The sequence below is a fragment of the Rasamsonia emersonii genome (assembly GCF_000968595.1).
Source record: "Rasamsonia emersonii CBS 393.64 chromosome Unknown ctg1118621759686, whole genome shotgun sequence".
Lineage (NCBI taxonomy): Eukaryota > Fungi > Ascomycota > Eurotiomycetes > Eurotiales > Trichocomaceae > Rasamsonia > Rasamsonia emersonii.
The window spans coordinates 15,516-34,485 of NW_013563333.1; the positions used below are offsets into that span (position 1 = coordinate 15,516).

The 18,970-nt window shown below is 50.3% G+C and overlaps 9 protein-coding genes across 9 annotated transcripts; 5 read left to right on the top strand and 4 right to left on the bottom strand.

The window, feature by feature from the left end:
- Nucleotides 1-190: 190 nt before the first annotated feature.
- On the top strand, nt 191-1,225 carry T310_0599 (Factor independent urate hydroxylase; the record flags this gene model as incomplete). The annotated part of the gene is made up of 3 exons (XM_013476509.1): nt 191-330; nt 381-1,027; nt 1,104-1,225. 3 exons carry the CDS (start codon nt 191-193, stop codon nt 1,223-1,225), a joined length of 909 nt encoding a protein of 302 aa, XP_013331963.1.
- Nucleotides 1,226-1,633: 408 nt separating this feature from the next.
- Nucleotides 1,634-2,289, bottom strand: T310_0600 (50S ribosomal protein L13; the record flags this gene model as incomplete). Its single annotated transcript, XM_013476510.1, has 3 exons — nt 1,634-1,752; nt 1,829-2,189; nt 2,269-2,289. The coding sequence occupies 3 exons, from the start codon at nt 2,287-2,289 to the stop codon at nt 1,634-1,636; spliced, it is 501 nt and encodes a 166-aa protein (XP_013331964.1).
- Nucleotides 2,290-2,663: 374 nt separating this feature from the next.
- T310_0601 (40S ribosomal protein S9) lies at nt 2,664-3,407 on the top strand (the record flags this gene model as incomplete). The annotated part of the gene is made up of 4 exons (XM_013476511.1): nt 2,664-2,709; nt 2,784-2,806; nt 2,930-3,001; nt 3,117-3,407. The coding sequence occupies 4 exons, from the start codon at nt 2,664-2,666 to the stop codon at nt 3,405-3,407; spliced, it is 432 nt and encodes a 143-aa protein (XP_013331965.1).
- Nucleotides 3,408-3,803: 396 nt separating this feature from the next.
- T310_0602 (AAR2 family protein) lies at nt 3,804-5,246 on the bottom strand (the record flags this gene model as incomplete). Its single annotated transcript, XM_013476512.1, has 1 exon — nt 3,804-5,246. The coding sequence occupies one exon, from the start codon at nt 5,244-5,246 to the stop codon at nt 3,804-3,806; it is 1,443 nt and encodes a 480-aa protein (XP_013331966.1).
- A 753-nt stretch (nt 5,247-5,999) lies between these two features.
- T310_0603 (40S ribosomal protein S11) lies at nt 6,000-6,715 on the bottom strand (the record flags this gene model as incomplete). The annotated part of the gene is made up of 4 exons (XM_013476513.1): nt 6,000-6,151; nt 6,209-6,369; nt 6,512-6,584; nt 6,646-6,715. The coding sequence occupies 4 exons, from the start codon at nt 6,713-6,715 to the stop codon at nt 6,000-6,002; spliced, it is 456 nt and encodes a 151-aa protein (XP_013331967.1).
- A 487-nt stretch (nt 6,716-7,202) lies between these two features.
- On the top strand, nt 7,203-9,325 carry T310_0604 (Prephenate dehydrogenase; the record flags this gene model as incomplete). Its single annotated transcript, XM_013476514.1, has 6 exons — nt 7,203-7,264; nt 7,646-7,733; nt 7,783-7,894; nt 7,952-8,760; nt 8,793-8,978; nt 9,026-9,325. 6 exons carry the CDS (start codon nt 7,203-7,205, stop codon nt 9,323-9,325), a joined length of 1,557 nt encoding a protein of 518 aa, XP_013331968.1.
- Nucleotides 9,326-11,197: 1,872 nt separating this feature from the next.
- Nucleotides 11,198-12,432, top strand: T310_0605 (uncharacterized protein; the record flags this gene model as incomplete). Its single annotated transcript, XM_013476515.1, has 2 exons — nt 11,198-11,246; nt 11,309-12,432. 2 exons carry the CDS (start codon nt 11,198-11,200, stop codon nt 12,430-12,432), a joined length of 1,173 nt encoding a protein of 390 aa, XP_013331969.1.
- Nucleotides 12,433-13,233: 801 nt separating this feature from the next.
- Nucleotides 13,234-15,045, top strand: T310_0606 (uncharacterized protein; the record flags this gene model as incomplete). The annotated part of the gene is made up of 7 exons (XM_013476516.1): nt 13,234-13,286; nt 13,361-13,499; nt 13,620-13,700; nt 13,765-13,786; nt 13,866-13,918; nt 13,970-14,464; nt 14,524-15,045. 7 exons carry the CDS (start codon nt 13,234-13,236, stop codon nt 15,043-15,045), a joined length of 1,365 nt encoding a protein of 454 aa, XP_013331970.1.
- An 888-nt stretch (nt 15,046-15,933) lies between these two features.
- Nucleotides 15,934-18,336, bottom strand: T310_0607 (uncharacterized protein; the record flags this gene model as incomplete). Its single annotated transcript, XM_013476517.1, has 4 exons — nt 15,934-17,586; nt 17,644-18,043; nt 18,147-18,225; nt 18,294-18,336. 4 exons carry the CDS (start codon nt 18,334-18,336, stop codon nt 15,934-15,936), a joined length of 2,175 nt encoding a protein of 724 aa, XP_013331971.1.
- Nucleotides 18,337-18,970: the final 634 nt, after the last annotated feature.

Below are 18,970 nucleotides of genomic sequence, written 5' to 3' on the forward strand. Positions count from 1 at the left end.
GCTGACAACCCGCTGCGATAAGACGTCTATATAAGCACCTCACCCCCTCATTCGCATTGATCTCCAGAAACATTGTACTGAGACATTGGATCGCTAACAATTTGCTCAATTCTTTGAACATTTTAGAATCATCTAGTATTTGTCCCTTTTTTTACGATTTCCTAGCCAGAGGCCAAGTCTTATCGGCGTTATGACTTCGAAGCTTGCTGCTGCCCGCTATGGCAAGGACAATGTCCGGGTCTACAAGGTCCACCGGGACCAGAAGACTGGGGTCCAAACGGTTGTGGAGATGACTATTTGCGTGCTCCTGGAGGGAGAAATTGATGTTTCGTAAGGACTTGCTTTGCACCCCTTTCCTGACAACGGCTCACGTTTCGTAGCTACACCAAGGCCGATAACAGCGTCGTCGTCGCCACAGATTCAATGAAGAACACCATCTTTATCCTCGCCAAGCAGCACCCGGTCACCCCTCCCGAGCTTTTCGGGTCCATTATCGGCACTCACTTCATTGAGACCTATAAACACATCCATGTTGCCCACGTGAACATCATCACCCACCGATGGACACGGATGACTATTGACGGCAAACCGCATCCGCACTCGTTCCTGAGAGATGGAGCGGAAACCCGAAATGTGCAGGTCGATGTGACTGAGGGCAAGGGCATCGAGATTGCGTCGAGCATCTCCGGCCTCCACGTTCTGAAGAGTACTGGTTCCGAATTCTGGGGCTTTATTCGCGACGAGTACACCACCTTGCCGGAGACTCGGGACCGCATCCTGAGTACCGAGGTGGATGCCACGTGGAAGTGGAAGAAATTCGACAGCCTCCAGGCGGTCAAAGCAGACATCCCGAAATTCGACAGGGCTTGGAGTCTCGCGCGGGAAATCACGCTCAAGACGTTCGCTGAAGAGGTCAGCGCCAGCGTGCAGGCTACGATGTATAAGATGGCCGAGAAGATTATCGCGGCCGTCCCTGATGTTGAGACGGTCGACTACTCCTTGCCGAACAAGCACTACTTTGAAGTTGGTGAGTTTGAAAAAGCTACCGTATCTTGTTGTTAATGACGATGAGGACTGTTGCTGACCGAAGCGCCTCGGCACAGATCTCAGTTGGCACAAGGGCATCAAGAACACCGGCAAGGATGCTGAAGTTTACGCCCCTCAGTCCGGCCCTAATGGCCTGATCAAGTGCACCGTATCGCGCTCCGTCAGCGCCAAATTATAAGACTACTGTAGTTGTCTCGAATAGCCGCATGATGTTCCTTTCTTTACGAGAATGTTGCGTGTAGTGGTGTTAATTATATATAGGGTTTATCTATTATAAATGAGGGATCGTTTTCTTTATCAGTTTGACTTTCACGGTTCCATTTGTAATATACAGTATGGGACTCGAGCAGGAGAGCGAATCAAGTACTTTCCCAAACGTCAAGTCTCAGACAGACACAATAGTGCGGCGGAATAGATCGAAACATTGACAATGTTACATAAATAAACAAAAAAAAGCGTTATCCCAAGACTCCACCCATGCGCTTTTGAAAAGCTACACAAAAGGAAAAAGAATAGGAAGATAGCGGCAGCAAAGGATATCGTTGAAGCTGCCAGATGGGAAAGAAAATGTGTTCTTCAAGGGCTCTTATCCCGACGCTCTTGCTTTCTTCAGCGTCTCCTGAACCTCTGGCAAGTTTCCTATGCCGGACTGGTTGCCAAACTTGATAATGTTCTCCTTGTACGGATGGTTGAGACCTTCGAACGCTGCAAGACAGAAAAAAAATGATCAGCATGGGCAGGCAAGCACGGAATCCATTCAATGGGGGAGAACAAAACTCACTCTTTAGTCTTGCCAATCTCTTCTCTCGCAGCCTGTTCTTTGGCAACATCCCTCTCACTGCTCTGCGCAAGACTTCCCCACCACCCCATTTCTCGAACATCTTGTCCATGGTCATGCTCTTCAGACTGCCTGGACGCGTCGTGTGGGTGTAGTACTTCTTCTGGAACCGCTTCTTTCCCGTCGTGCGGAGATCCTTGCAGCCGACAGCGACGACATAATCACCGCAGTCCGTCGAGGGGTCATAGATAGGCTTGTGCTTGCCCATTAAGAAGACTGCAATCCTGGAGGCAATCCGGCCAAGGGACCGGGGGTCGGAACCGACATCAATGTAGTGCCATACCCGGGAGTAGGCGAGACGAGTCTAAAAAAAATATCAGTAAAGGTCAGAGCCTGGGTCATCATCAATCGGCAACGGAGGTGAGGTATAAAGCAATCAATACCTTTCCGACTGTTTGCGACATGGCTGCCAATTGACCGGAGTCTGTAAATGAAAGCCAGCCGTGTATAGGGTTTTTGAAAAAAAGTTTGGATGGAAATAGCCACCCCTTAGTCGTATGAGTGACAATCAATGGGGCCTGGAGACTCCCTTGCTGACGCCGAGCTCGTCTTCTCCGAACTCTTGCTCGTTGAGGTCTCGGGAGGTTCGACGTCCATTTCGGCGGAGCTATCACGTGACGCATCACCATTCCGCACAAACCCTAGCTGGAACTAGCGCACCACACTAAGCGAAAGCCCGCACACCCGCGAGGTCTTTGGATTTTATCACCTTGATCGAGAAGATCTCCGACGACGACACGACACACTCTTCGACACCGGCAAAGCCATCCTACCCACCATGGCTTCCATCCCGAGTGTGCAATGCTTCGGCAAGAAGAAGACTGGTGAGTGGTCCATCCTGGGGCGGTTTTTCATGATGGGATTGACGGGCTGACCTTTGTATTTTCGCAATTATTAGCTACGGCTGTCGCCCACTGCAAGGTACGAATTTATATGCCCTGATCGAAATTGAAACTCGATGAACATACTAGTCGAAGTTTTGTCGATTTCAATATTCTCTATATCGCAATTTGGAGGAAGACGGTTACTGAAATTGGAGAACAGCAAGGCAGGGGCCTGCTTAAGATCAACGGCCAGCCGATCACCCTAGTCAAACCCGAGATCCTGCGCTTCAAGGTACGACTTTTTTTGTGTCTCCGCTGCGCGTTGGAATGGCCTCTTGCGGAGGGATAATGTCCATTTTGTTTTTTTTTTCTCGGCGGCGCATTCTGATCTGTTTTCGCAAACCTAGGTCTATGAGCCTCTCCTGATTGTCGGCCTCGACAAGTTCGCCGGTGTCGACATTCGTGTCCGTGTCTCCGGAGGTGGTCACGTCTCTCAGATCTACGCCATCCGTCAGGCCATCGCCAAGTCCATCGTCGCCTACTACCAGAAGTACGTCGATGAGCACTCCAAGAACCAGCTGAAGCAGGCTTTCATCCAGTACGACCGCACATTACTCGTCGCCGACCCCAGACGGGCCGAGCCGAAGAAGTTCGGTGGTCGTGGTGCCCGCGCCCGCTACCAGAAATCCTACCGTTAATTTTGCGGCTTTTTGGCGTCTGGAGACGACGGTGTGGTGGGCTGTTCTGGGAAAGATGGAGAACCGCGTGGTTGTGAAGGTGGCGGTTATGTGGGATACTGGCTCTTAGTTTGTGTTTGTTTCACCGGGTGGCAGACTAGGCCAGTTTCTTGTTTAAAGAGTATCAGATTCCTTTGTTCGGGAAAAAGAAACCCGGGATATTATGCCCTTGTTTATGTGGGTTCAGGCAAGGTCTCTGGACGAATGGCATTGTTATATCAAAAAAAAATGATATCATACGATTTACCACTTTAAAACGGCCCCCTCAAAATTGGTTTGATATTATAGATTCTTGCATTTCGTTAATGGTGGACCATGATGTGGATAATGACAAAAGCTCTTTTAAAGCTTAAGTTATTATTGCACATGAGTGTCACTGTCAGCCATAGTCATATCTACATCGGCCTCTGGAGCGGCATCTCTTTCGCCGGCACCGCTTTCGCCCAAGTCCACGACCACCGGCGCATACTCGCCCGTCTCATCATCTGCGTCATCGAGTTCCATCTCGACCTGTTCCCCATCCTCGAGTTGCAGCATTCCCCGGCGCATGTAGGCTTCTTTGCGCAGCTCCCATTTAAATTCCTTTTTCACCCACTTCTCTAATGCGTCCATTTCGGCTTGAACGATGGACCCCGTGACCCCTTCCAGGACTTCTTGCATGGACCTCCGAAACCCCATCAGCAGCTTTTGGAGAAAGGCCCCACCGTAGTCCCCATCCATCTCGAAGAGGCCGCCTTCGACAACATCGCAATGCTTTAATTGTAACAGGAGCAGCCGCAGCACATCTCTGAAAAATGTCTCGCGAGTCCTGATCGCCGTGCGACACGTCAAGATGAGATTCAAGAGTCGCTTCCACTGCTGCAGGCATGAGTAGTTCATTAGCGTCAGCACCATCAAGAAAGTGAACTGTAGTTCCCCTAAGATCTGTCTTTCCCCAATGCGTTCGTCCGAGGACGGCGCGGAATATCGCCTAATGAGATCTCCCAACGCCCATGACCGGTCCTGCGCGGCCTCTGTCCTTTCTCGTCCAATCGCTCCCTCGCGCCATGTCCGCTTGAGGTCGACAGGCAGGAATCGCAATTCCTTTTCCTGTTCACCGGCGACTCCGCCCCTTGTAAACTTCTCTGCTGAGATCCCCGGAATCCGATCCGCATCTTGGGGAGCCGTGCTGGCAGAGGTAACCGTCCAACTGGGGCGGCCATCGATATCAAGGTCTGGGTCGTCCAACACCCGCGAGAGTAGCCGCGGCGACAACCGATCGGTCAATCCAGACCACGCCTTCCTTCCTTCCTCTTCGCATTTCTCTTCTTCATGGGCCTTTTTAGTGTCGTTTTGTTTGTCGGAGGAGTCCGAGGACGGTAATCGAGTCCGATACTTGAAGAGTTTCCCACTCTGCCATGTGGCACCCAAATTGGCCTTGAGGCGCATCACTTCCTGCCTATCATCATCCGTCTCTCCTGTCATCGGGACCAAAGCTTCGATATTCTGATCCCATTTCCAGATGCGAATCTCCGACTGCATGTTGTCATCACGCCGCGCCTGGACGACGCGGCCGTCCTCGTGCCCCGCAACATCATCAACGGCAGAAATGTCGCCAACGTAGAACCATGCGCCACATCGCAGTGAGAAGCTCTCTGTCGTTCCGGTGTAGAGAAAATGCCAACCTTCCGGGAGGTCTCGTATTCCATGGAAATTCTCCGTCGAGGTGAAGGAGATTAAGTCGATGCCAACGAGGGTCTTCGCGGGGAGGCGGGGCACCAGCAGCGTTGGCGTCGGTGATAATTGTGATTGTTGAGCCATATTAGTACCTGATTCCTTTTTCTCCGAATTGTCGGAATACGAAAACTCTGTAGCGACTGTTTATTCTGTCGTCAATTAGCATTTGGAGGAGAAAGCAAAGGCCAAGGCGCGGTTTCCAGTCTCCGATGTTTTCTGCAGGCGGGAGTAAGGTCTGGTCCCGGACCTTGTGGTGTGGAGTAAGTCACGAAGTCAGAGGCGCTTAACCTCAAATATGAAATTTATTTAATACCTCCAGAGGATCATATCCTCTTCGAACGCATCAGGCCGATATCAAAGTGGTGTATGGAAGAAACGATATTCATTCTGGTTGGTCCTGCAGTCTACAGCTCGGTTCCGCGGTCGCGTCATACGTCACCAGTCCTCTTCTGCCTATCGAAAATTATAGAACCCCCTTCCTCCATTACTTGCAATTATGACCTTCATTGAAATAATCTTCCCAAAATTCTAAGGAATTTGGCCAATAGATTTATCAAGGAATACTTGACAACAAGACGGCGTCAGTTGAGATACGTCATTTATTCATTCGCTAGCTGGTATACATAACGTGCTACTAGCAAGCGCGGTTTTCCCAACAAAGAATATAAACTTTTTTTTGTCATAAATGAAATGTGAAGACCAGGCGAAAATGCCGTTCTTCGCGATTATTCCATCCACAATTGCGAGCAGATAAGCCCGCAGGTATCGTCCACTCCGCCCACGCCCAGGCCGTAATAGATCCGAAGCGCAATTTGGAGGATAACGTCCTGCACATGTCTACAGACGACGACCACGGCGACCACCCTTGCGACGGGTCGAGTCGTGGGGCGTAGGAGTCACATCCTCAATGCGGCCAATCTTCATGCCGGAACGGGCCAGGGCACGGAGAGCCGACTGAGCACCCGGACCAGGAGTCTTGGTTCCGTTACCTGATGTGATGTCAGGTACAGTCTAGAAAGACAGAAATCAGCGCAATAGATACATACCACCAGTGGCACGGATCTTGATGTGGAGGGCGTTGATGCCCAGCTCCTTGCAGCGCGCAGCAACATCCTGGGCAGCCAACATCGCAGCATAAGGAGAGGACTCGTCACGGTCAGCCTTGACCTTCATACCACCAGTGACACGGCAGATAGTTTCGCGACCGCTGTAATCACCCAGGATATTAGCCTCTGCATGTCGCATTTTCTCTTGTGGTTCCGCAGGACACCGAAGTCGATCTCAAATCCCAGCGAAGCCCAGGACAGATATCGAGCCGCAAACAGGATAATGAGAGGAGAGAGACGAACCTGAGATCGGTGACGTGCACGAAGGTGTCATTGAAGGAGGCAAAGATACGGGCGACACCGAAGACGAGCTTGCCTGTAAACTGGTCAATTAGAAAGGTAACGCGACGCTGTTTCGTGCGGGACAAAAGGCGTACCTTCTCCGCCCAGAGGGCCGAGAGAGACGTTCTCCTGGGCGGGACCGGTAGTCTTCTTCTTGGGAGGCATTGTGATGGTGGTGGACTGCGATTGTGGTGGAATACGGGAGGGAGAAAGAGAAGCACTCCTACGAGGCCTGGAAAAGTGTAGACATAAAAATTGACGGTGTGCCCTAGAATGCCCCGCGAAAGCGCTGATTGGCTGCCGGTGCTGTGTGGGAAAGCGCACCGCAAGCGAGCGTCCCGTCGGCGTGGTCGGCGTTAAGTCGGCCCGCTAAGCGACGGTTCGAACGAGATTTCAGCTGACAGCTCGCCCCTCCTTTTATTTTCATTCATCCTGAAGCTGACTGCGTAACTCTGCTGAGCAGAGTTTTCTTCGGAAGTTTTATAGCTCTCAGATCAAACCATCCATGCTTGTATCTCCCGAGAGATTATTCATCTGAAGCAGAAAGGGTTGCACCCGTCAGCTCTGCCGCCTCTCTGTTGCTGTATATTTCTAGCTATATTTTCAAGTCTTTTCGAGGCACGGTGCCTCATCTACAAAGCGATTGACCAAAATGGTTCTCACAAAGGAAAATGCTTCCATTGGAATTATTGGAATGGGTGATATGGGCAGGATGTATGCCCAGCTACTGAGCAAAGCGGGATGGAGGTAATCATTGCTTGCCCTTGTCTAAGTTGTAATCACTCGAAAGCAGTGATTTGTTCTTCTGGTGAGTCACAGACTTTTCTTTACCTTATCTGTGCCTTTTATGATGACTAGAGTGCATTTGACTCGAGCATGATCTGACGGCGACTGCCTCGCCATTCTGGCGGTGGCATCGTCGTCAGACTGTCGCTGATGAAAGTCATACGCTACCTTATCTTTTATTCTATCTGAAACGTTTATTACGTCTATTACATTTGTTATACGATTCTTCATTGTTTCCTCTATCACAAGAGTACACTGCTAACTGGTGTTTCTTCAGGTTTATTATTTTGCGATAGCCACATAGTCTAGAGCTAATAGTCGATTGGTCTCGTTAAGGGTAAACGCTTGTGACAAACCGGAAAATTTCAACTCCCTCAAGGAAGAATTTGCATCGCATGTATGTTCTTTGCCGACTTCTCTGTAACCGGTAAGCTTATTAGGCGTAGCAAGGTATCACAATTCTGCCGAATGGACATCTGGTCTCGCGGATTAGCGACTACATCATCTACAGCGTAGAGGCCGCATTCATCGACAAGATAGTCGCGGAATATGGGCCGTGTATGTCATCACCTAGTGAGCACCCTTAACCTCTGGCGTGTCTGACCTCCTGTAAAGCAACCAAGGTCGGTGCGATAGTCGGCGGTCAGACATCCTGCAAAGCCCCAGAGCTGGCTGCATTCGATAAGTACCTGCCTCCGGATGTAGAGATAATTTCTTGCCATTCACTGCACGGTCCCAAAGTCAATCCGAAGGGCCAACCTTTGGTATGGCTTGCCACCGCGTATCCATCCGAGTCTCGACTTTATAATAACATTGAGCTCCAGGTCCTGATTCAGCATCGAGCTTCAGATGAGAGTCTGAGGTTCGTGGAGGAAGTCTTTTCCTCCTTCGGCTCGAAGTATGTATATCTCAGTGGTGAAATGCACGACCGGATTACCGCAGATACACAAGCCGTCACACACGCTGCATTCCTCAGTATGGGCACCGCATGGCAGGCCAACAATCAGTTTCCTTGGGAAATCCCCCGTTGGGTGGGAGGTATTGAAAACGTGAAGATTAATATCACGTTGCGGATTTATGCGAACAAATGGCACGTCTATGCCGGCCTGGCGATTCTGAACCCATCTGCAAAAGAGCAGATTAGGCAATACGCTCAATCAGTGACGGAGCTCTACAAACTGATGATCGAAGGCCGCAGAGAAGAGCTAAAGCGAAGGGTCAAGGCTGCAGGCGCTGCTGTCTTCAGATCTGACACCGCGGGACAAGATCTGCTTTTGAAAGACGAGGTGCTGGACAGATTCTCTCTGTCTAATTGCTCTCGAGAGGAAGCGCCTCCTAACAGTCATCTCAGTCTGCTGGCAATCGTTGATTGCTGGTCCCAACTTGGCATCGTCCCGTACGATCATATGATCTGTTCGACTCCTGTAAGTACTTCATCCCCTCTGCGAGTCTTCAGCTTCTGTGTTCTGTCGTGGTCATGAAGGATGGCCGCTTACCCCGCCTGACCAAGCTTTTTCGAATCTGGCTGGGAGTGACGGAGTATCTCTTCCGCAACCCTACTTTGCTCGAGGAGGCATTAGATACCGCTATCGATGACCACACTTTTCGCTCCGACGATCTTGAATTCACATTTGCAGCACGGGTAAGTGTTCGATAATCATTTTTTCCCGGTATCTGTATTGGGTTTAGTGTTTGGTTCCCCATTTATTATTATTGGGTTGGAGATCATTAGCAGTACGGAGTCTTATTCTACGTCGGGAACAGTCCCCGCGACTCCGCGTGTCTACGCTGGGGAACGCCAATCTGGCTGAATTGGATTTACGTTGTTCCAGCAGACCCTTAGCTCCGCGGTGGTTGACCTATGTTTGCAGGCCTGGTCAGATTGCGTGTCCTTCGGGGATTTCGAATCTTATCGCGACCGTTTCGAGCGCATCCAGCGCTACTTTGCGCCACGATTCCCCGAAGCAGTTAGAATTGGAAACGAGATGATGAAGACCATTCTTGAGAAAACGGGGTCATCGTAACCGACAACGCTGGCTATATATTGTCACGGTTCCATACGGCGGTTCACGTGACGGAAAAACTAAATTTAAAGTGAATTAACGAAAAAGGGAAAGGAAAGAAGGTTCATTTTTATTCCCCGATACTCAAATTCATTCACGCGTCAGCAACTCCCAGGAGATGAAACCCCCACGAATCTTCAAGGGCTAGGAGCGGAATAATACGCCCTGGGGCTGTAACCTGGCCCGTGCGCCCAACGGCGATCCCTCTGCTTTGTCCCGTACGAGCACCGAGTGGCCAGGCCCAAGATCTGCTTCAGCCATCAGCCCTCGGGAGGATCAATGATCGTCGCAACGTGTGGATGTCGTGGCACATGCTCCGTACTCTGACTTGCATTGTATTATTCGTACTCCGGTGTCAACAAAGATCGTCGCATGATTGGACGATGCTCACAGGACAACATCCGTCGGTTGTAGTGACAGAACGCTGAAGTTGTGTTTTTTCTTTCCCGCTATTTGTGGGTCTTCATGGATTTCATTGAAGAGTCGGATTCCAAAGTTGATCCGGGCTAAAAGGATGTCGACCGCAGACGTTACATGAGCTTGGTACACCATACTCGGTACCGCTGTGGTGCCGTTGTTGGATCGGATGATGCAATTCAGTCTCTTGGCTACATTAATACCGGGTATTATATATATCAATATGCATGCAGTCTGCGACTTTCTTATCTCGATCCTGGTCACCATTGCTGCATTAGCTCCCACACAGTCTGTCCTTCCATCAACATCAGGAAAGGATATGGATGGATGTCCACAAGTATACACTTGTACAATTCACCCTCCACGGACTATGTCTTTCACAGGCCATCTTTCACCTAATAAGAGATGAAATTCAATACTCCTTATAAAGATAGGCGATCCATACCACACGGAATGCTTGTTAATAGTTCTTACAGTCTTCTCGGGGAACCATTTTCCCCCCTGGGGGGCGAAAACGAAAAAGGAAAGACGAGACCACTGGGTAATTAACGGGATTCGGTAGAATGTGGACTTCGGGTACGACTGTTTGGGGTCCTTGCGCTGATCTCGCAGCAAACCCTGACCTAGACAGCCGCCACTGCGAGTAAATACCTGTCTGCAGGATTCGCGCCGCGGATTGTCGCAAGAACAACTGCCTTTGTCGTAACACCGATTGGCGTGTACAACCTAGGGTTTGCAAGTGATCTGTTTCCAATTAGCGATCTCATTTTGGCCTCTCCGACAATACGCCAGGCCCTACTGAGGCTTACTTACAATACCTGCCTTCTGAAAGGCTTGAGCTTCGAGGCAGCGACCAGAGCGATGGACTCGGATTATGGCCCTCCACGCCGAGCAGCTTTGTCCCCATCATTGGTTGTGTATCTAACCTGAATGGATGGAGACGAGATTTTTCCCCTTAAGCTCTCGCCCATTGCTGGGCTGTCATCTGTGCTGGCGTGTCCGTGCTGTCAAACTGTGGTGCAGATGCAACCTCGGCGGGATGCGCCAATCTTCCTGTAACGTCTTTATCTAGCATCTACTCTGTAGCGAGTCTTATTCCGATGATTATGTCTTTTTTAAGGTGATTGCACGAAGCGGCTTCGTCATTTTTGGCAAGATGTGGGTGACCCATTGTGAATATAAGCTTCGTCATATCTGCCTTAAGATAGGGCAGGGTGCCATATTATTAAATGCTAGATCATTCACTGGACCACTTCTTCACTGGGTGATCAGTTGATTGCTCGTGTGGACTTTTCATCCTTCCTCTCCTCTCTCAACTACTGACTCCCTCTCTCAACCATTGACCCCATTGGAACGGCCAGATTCTCTGGTTCCAGTCATCATGAGGGTGTCGTATTCGTCTATCGCAGCAGCTGCTGTGGCAGCGTTCCGTGAGTATTTCTACTATATCTGTCCTTATGGAGCTGGACTGACGGTGGCTGGTCGTGTCTAGTGCCTTCTGCCCTTGGCCAGATTGTCCAGTACACTCCTGCAGGTGTGGATGGGATCTCTTTCAGCGTCAATGCTCCGGCCCAGACGGTGCAGTCTGGTTCAGGGCCCGTTTACCTTCAAATCAAAGGCCCCAGCAATCTGCAGTGGCTTGCGGTGGCTGAGGGTTCTCGGATGTTAGACGCGAACATGTTCGTCATCTACGCGGCTTCTAACAATAACATCACGCTCTCTCCTCGTCTGGGCGCAGGCCACAAAGAACCGCTCTTCAATCCAGCTGTCCAGGTCTCATTGCTTGATGGTAGCGGCATCAGCAACGGCGTTATGACGGCGAATATCCGGTGTGACAGCTGTCTGTCTTGGGCCGGCGGCAGTGAGAATGTGAAGAGTGCATCTGCTCCCTTCATCTGGGCGGTTCGACATGGAGAGCCCCTGGAGTCCACCGATGTCACCGAAGGTATCCACATCCATGACAAATTTGGGGGATTTACAGTCGACTTTGCGAAAGCAACAGGCGGGAACACAGACAATCCTTTTTCAGACTCCTCCCTCTCTGCCTCCGCAGCGAAAGCCGCGGCCCAGAAGAGTTCCGGTCACCAGATGCGGACAGCTCACGCCATCATCCTGTCCATCGTCTTCGTGTTGCTCTTCCCGAGCTTCGCGTTGACTCTCCATCTGTTTCCATCGTCCAAGACGGTTCCATACATCCATGCTCCTCTTCAGCTCTTTGCGCTCGCTGCGGCCATCGTTGGCTTCGGACTCGGAATCGCGATGGTGGTCAACTCAGGGCATGTTTCAGGTTATCATCAGATCATTGGAATCGTGGACATCGCAGCATTGGTCCTCTTCCAGCCCATCATGGGTCTTTTGCAGCACTTGCACTATCGAAAGCACGGCAATAAAAGCATATTTGCCTACATCCACCGCTGGTTGGGTCGCTTCCTCGTCATTCTCGGTATCATTAATGGTGGATTGGGCTTCAAATACGCTGGGATTGGAAAGGGAGCTCCTCGCGGTGCGGTTATTGCATATGGAGTGATCGCCGGGGTTATGGGCGTGGGCTACATCTTTCTCATTGTCCATTCGACCTTGAGAGCCAGACGTAGCAAGGACAGCAGTGAGAAATGAAACAAGAGCGAGCCAACCTTGCAGTACGACCTCAGATGTTTTAATAAAACCCAACGAAGACTGTGACTGCATCTTGGGTCGATGTTGATGGCTGGACGTCTATGATGCCGATGATGACACGATGCTCTTTGTTTTTTTTCCCCCTCGTCCTCTGCATCTTCTTTCGATAACTCTCTAGCATGAATGAATTGGCGATTCACTGTTCTCTTTGATGCAAGTGTAATTTTTTTTAATATGGGGCTTTGATATTCATATCAAGGCAACAACACCGCCATGACTAGCGAATTCCACGAGATAGAAATCAATAAATCAGATGACATGAGGTTTATGGTCCCCTTTTTATCCGGAATTATCTTAGATTGGTGCGCTCCTCTTCAGTTCAGTTCGTCTTCGATCCAAACGCGGCCAAGTACTCCGTAGCTAAGAAGCTTCCCAGGATCCCCTGTCTGTAGATAAATGGCTGGCTGCATCGCCTCGTTATCTCCATCTGCATCGTCTCTTCAGCATATGCTTCTTCTCATTTTCGTCTTGCTTTTCCATCACTGCTGAGGTCAGATATCGAAGTTTCAGGTGAGTTGAGATAACTGATAAGGAGCTTGTGTGGGTCCCTGCCCACTTTCCTCCCCCCAGAGTCCGGGGTTGTTCCTTACCTGCTGCAGGCAGCTGTCGCTGCCTCGCGCACGCGACCCCAGGCCGACATTGGCTCATCGACTTCTTCATTCCCAGGCTGATGGGCTTCATCCAGGGCTTTCGTCCGTTGCCACTGTTGTCTTTGGTATCAATCCCCAGTCGACTTGAACTATGTCTTCGCTTGTCGCCATCGAGAAGAGCTGGTACGAGGCTCTACTTCAAAGGTAAGAAAGTGATGAGGGAGCCTGTTGGGGGTGTTGCCAATTGGACCAGCTTGGCTGCATCGTCTTCTCTACAGGTTTCGTTTGATGCTCAACCGTTTGACATCCAACTTTCACTCTGTTGACGCAGACTCTTCAATGACCTCTCACTCCAATTCCCACAGCATGATGTCTAATAATACTGACTGCTGGCACTCTGCCTACAGTACTAGATCGGTGAGCTTCTGTTCTCCATTTCGCCTCTGTCGCCTGTCTTGCTCAGAGCTCATCTGTTTCTCAAAATCCTTCAATATGCGGTTTCTACGAATTAAGCCTGTCGCGCTGATCACACTGTAGAGCCCCAGCAATGTGCATGACGAAGCTCCTCCTCCGGACTTGGACATGGTCACTATTACGAGATCTCGCTATGAGCAGTTGGTGAGTACCGAAATCTTAGAAGTCCGTGGTTTACATTATGTTACTAACAGTTATGATTTCTTAGATTCGCTTTTCCCAGCAGTTCGGTACGTTTGACATACTGTCCTTTGTCTGGATATTAGTTCTGAGGCATCTGGAGTTCTCTGACATTCTAATGATTGCTAGAAAATCTCAAAAACTCGCTCCTGAAAGGTGGAGTTTCTCAAGAGAGCCTCGATGTCAGAATAGGATCACGCTGAAAAAAGGCAACATGCTGATTGCTTATCTAGGTTCTCATCGGCAGCCATGCGCCGTTCCTTGCAGGCGATCAATCATCTGTCGTTAGGACAGAAACGATAACTGATCGCGACAATGCTACGTCGCGCTATTTCCCGGAGGGAGCTTTAGATGCAGACCGGTCTCCTGGAAACGGGGAGACAATACCAGTTGAACTCAAAAAAGAGAGGAGGGCTTCTCCAAATGATTGCAGCCTTGACGACGACAATGAATATATCTTTTCTGATGGAAAGGAGGATGATTCACAACCAACTGAATCCGGAAAGGCTCCTCCTGGACAATCAGAACAACGTACAGTTGAGATCCGTGGCCTGCCAGAACGTGCCACCCATCGCGATGTGACTAATGCGGTTCGAGGGGGAGCTCTTCTCGAGATATACCTCCGACCCTATGACCATTCTGCGCGTGTGTCTTTTGTTGAACCATCTGCTGCTCAGGAGTTCCTCAACTACGCAAAGCGCCAGGATGTGTACGTCCATGGCAAGAGGGTAGGTTTACGCCTGACTTTGATAGAGTGGTATGCGGTATTCTAACAAATTTTCTATAGGTCGAAGTTTCGTGGAGCGATCGTCAATTCTACCTCCGGCCTTACATCAAACAGAACACTGACCATGGGGCTTCGCGCAACCTCATGATACGTCGTGTCCATCCTAACATTTCCGCGAGCCTGATTCGAGAACATCTGGAGCATATCCACAATCTCATTGTTATTGACATCAAGTTTGGCCAGGGAAATGCTTACATCTCGACCAATTCCGTCCATAATGCGATGTTTGCCCGCTCATGCATGATGTCCCGTACCACATATCGGGGGATGAGGATCGAATTTTCTCCGGACGAGTGCGCCCAACCTTTTCCCAAAGTACCAAAGACACCACCGAAAAATGAGCCTAAAGCTTCATCTAAAACAGCAAGCTATGCACCAAATCGTTTCCAGATGCTCAGCGTCGATGGATCTGAAAGCTCAGACGACTCAGACAATGACGACGTTGAAGTTGGCATGCCAATTAATTACCGGCCCCTCGATGGTGGTAATATTAACTGGAGACACCACAGCATCGCAGTCTAACGTGAGGTCGTCAGGAGTAGCATACTGAGCTCCATTTCGACTTCGCTGATTGCTCCGATTACTCTCTTTATCGCTCATCAGAAGGATAGGTCGTTTTGCGGACACGCCTTTCTCATCATCCCTTCCCACAAGTCGGGTCAAAATAGTTCTTACATTCAGATGCAACAACTGACTGACGTGGGTTCTTTTCAACTTTTGAGAACCAAGTCAGACCTTCCGATGGCAAATTATTTCTTCAACTGTTCTAAATAATGACGCCCTGGCCACGCTCTTTTTTTTCCCCTTTTAACTATCCTTTTTTAATCACGGAATTCCCTCATTTATTCCCAAGGAACCTTCTGCAGGAACAAACAACCAAAAGTGGAACCTGCATTGGTGTTTCGAATAATTACTTTTTTTTTGCTTTCCCGGGAACAAACATGACAACATGATGATTTATTTCATGCATTCAATCAGGATTTGTATGAGCGTTAGTGATTAATTAGTTTGAACGTGGCTTTTATATTTCTTTCATTTCATTTTGTTTTATGGTGATAATACCAATAAGAATCAGATAAAAATGAGATTGTGGCCAATATCTTTCGATTCCATTCATTTGCATTGATTCATTCACCTTGCCCTTGCATTATTGCACCTGATCCTACCTTACTATCTACCTACCTAACCCTTCCTTTCATGAACACAAACAAATAAAAGCATAACATAATGTAGCAAAAAAAATCAATCCAAAGTGTGATACGTGATACAGAGCTAAATTTCACGTCAAGTCCAATAAGTACAGTACATAATTTAGTTTAGTTTTTTTTTCCCTTTTAGGTCATTTCATTCCCGTTCAGACGTTCGACATCATTGCTGTGAACATAATAATAATAATCATGATGATAATCATTAATATGCCCACATGCACTTGTAGGCCAGTAACCTGCTCCCCAGTCGATCGTACTCCAGCTGTCCGATCCAGCTGTCGTTCGTCCCGCTCAGCTTGCCGAATACGCTGGCCCCCTTCCACACGACGACTTGCGGGTCCAGATCGCGGGGTGGCGTGCCGATCATGATCTCCTTCGCGTACCCAGGCCGGAGGGCGTGCAGGCGCTCTTCGAGGTAAGCGTGGAAGCCCGGTACGAGGCTGCCTCCGCCCAGTACCATGATCCCGCCGAGGAAATCGCGCATCCTGCGGTCGTCGGACCGCGCAGCGTGCATGATAGACGTCAGGATGGCGTTGTCTAGCGGGAAGATCGGGAGGATGTCGTCGCGTTCCTCGATGGTAGGTCCTCGTGGCGCTGGTGGAAGTGTCGAGGTCTGGGCGCCAGGGACCGGCGTGCTAGCTCCGCCTCCGGCTTGAGGAGTGCTGGTGCCGACCGCTTCTGGGGCTGGGGAGCCCGCAACGGACGAGCGAGGCGTAGCCTCCACATCCTGCACACGACTCAGGGCGTGGAGCTGCTGCGACCGACTCGGTGTGGCTTGCACGTCCGCCGGAGCGCCGTTCGATTGCGGTTCTTCCTGCGATTCAGCGTCTGCGGACGCAGGAGCGAGCGATGACAGAATTTCCGACTGCGCTGCCGACACGGGGTCGTTCGGCTGGCCGTCGTAGATGTCATAGGAACGTGGCAGGAGTTTCCTTCGTCCGTCCAGTTTGTGGGAATTGTCGAAGATGGAAGGCTGGAAGTAGCCCATCGGGGCCAGGAGGACTTCATCATATGCCTTGAAGGTGTACTTCCGCGTGTCTTGGCCAAAGATCCGGAGATGGAAATCAAACGTCTGGACAGAGACGTTCGCCTCGTTCATGGTGCACACTTTCTTCTTGAGTTCCTCGGCCAGCAGGAAGTCGTATCGACGGCACAAGTTGATGTCGGCGTACGGGAAGTGGTCGTACAGCATCATCTTAATGAACGTCTCCGTCACGTCGGCTCCGCCGTATTTCAAATTCACGCGCGAGTTCTCAATGCACATCCCTTCCTCCACACAACAGATCGACGTCTTCTGGGCGCCGATATCAACAACGCAAGCGGAGGTGAATCCCGCACCGAAAGTGGCCGCCAGGCTCTCCTGGATAAAGCATACCCGGGCAAATGCGAACTCTTTCATCAGCATCTCCAATACCTGCGTGACGTAGTTCTTTTCGTAGAGATCTGGAATGACAAATACGCAGGAGTACTGTATCCAGTCCTTTTTGCTTGTCAAACCTAACTGCGACTTGATCGCATCTTCCAGAATCAAGGAAATGTCCAGGAAGAGAAGCCTCTTGCTGCTGTAGTCTTTCTCATTGCACCACCCATGCCGGATGGGCCAGAATAACTTGTACCGCGGATTCGACGTGTCTGGTATCCTTAGGGCCGCTTGGCCAGTGATGTACTCCGGTGCCGGGTCTGGGATTTCGGTCCATTCAACCCGGTGCGGATCGTTATGTTCCGAAATTGTCTCTGGGGGTGTCCTTCGATTGTAGTTAACCACCATTTCCTTTGAGTTTGGAAGCGTCCTCCTCTTGTTCTGCCGCATGTGCGCTTTCAGTTCTGCGGCCATGGAGGTATACTGTGAACTGAACTGTAATGGAAGAGTCAGTAGGAGAAAGATAAACTGTCAAGACACCAGATAGCATACCTCAGGACCAAACATTTTCTCCGGCTCTACGGGCGAGTCATCATCTAATTTCACCCTCTTTGGTCTTGGTTCAGCGCCTTCTTCCTCCGATTCGCTGGCGGACGCCTTTCTCGCTATCACCATGGGCACTGTCTTCGGGAGTGCATCGCTGGCCAGGCCGATCCGCAGATTCTGACTGCCCACGTGGATGACAATCACCTTGGAGCCAAGCGCCTCTGTAGGCGTCTCCTCGGTAGCTTCCTCAGTGTCGCCATCCATCTCCGTTTCCCCATCCACCTCGTGCGACTTTCCTATCGCAAGAGCGCGGTCGCGATCCTTAGCGGTCTTTGCCATACGGTTGCGGGCCTCCTCATTTTGCAGGCGAAACGCAAGAAGCTGGTCGTCTCTTTTGAGATAGTCGCTGTTCGCAAAGAAAATGTGAGCAGAGCCATGCAACAAAGCCAAAAGTTGGGAAGAACATCCGCGATGGCATAAAACCCTCGATTCGAAATGGGTAGACATACGTGTAATAATTCTTCTGGTTGATGGGAGCTATCTGGGGCCAGCTCGATAGCTCCATGTTATTGTCCGTCCGTTCAAGACCTGCGAAGAACAGTTCTGTCAGCAGATTGCGCGCCGCTGGAGGCTCGAGAGAACTGTTCGCTACACACCTTCATCTCGAAGGAGGGCCTTGCCCGATTTCTTGCCCACCATCCTGCGTGCTTCTCGAAAGGCGTCTTGTGCGTAGGTGCCGATTGAGATTCGATCCGCTCGCTTGAACGAAGTGATCAAAGGGAGAACTTCGCGACTGGAGGAACTTGGGCGTAGCACACTAGCAGGAGCTTATCTGCTGTTGTGTTCAGAGGGAAGGCATCCTTTTCAAAACCCCGCTGAGATGACTGGATTCTGTGGCGGATAACGGAAGAACCGCCACAAAAATCGCGACAATGGCGGGTTGAGAGCGCGATCAGTCGTCTACTATTCACGCTGCTTCCATCCCGAACAACTGCAGCTTGGGCCAAGCCGGTCGGCCAATCCTGGCCGCCAATCCGGAGCCAAGCCTGGCTGGATGCGGTCACCATCGTTAATAATATCAACCACTCCTTTTCTTGACAGCTCATCTGCATTGTCTATCGCCTGCGAATTTCCCCTCTGATTGTTGATGACTTGATACCTACGTGTCCTAATGAATGTAACGGCAGTTCCTCCCCGTATCTAGTTCTCATCCATCCCCCAAGTCGACATCTTGCGCATCGGCCTGTTAATAACACATCAGAGCTTGTCTTCGGCGTTGGAGAAGACCATCTGAGCTTCATTCACGAGTCTGTAGACAGAAGAGAGGGTTTTC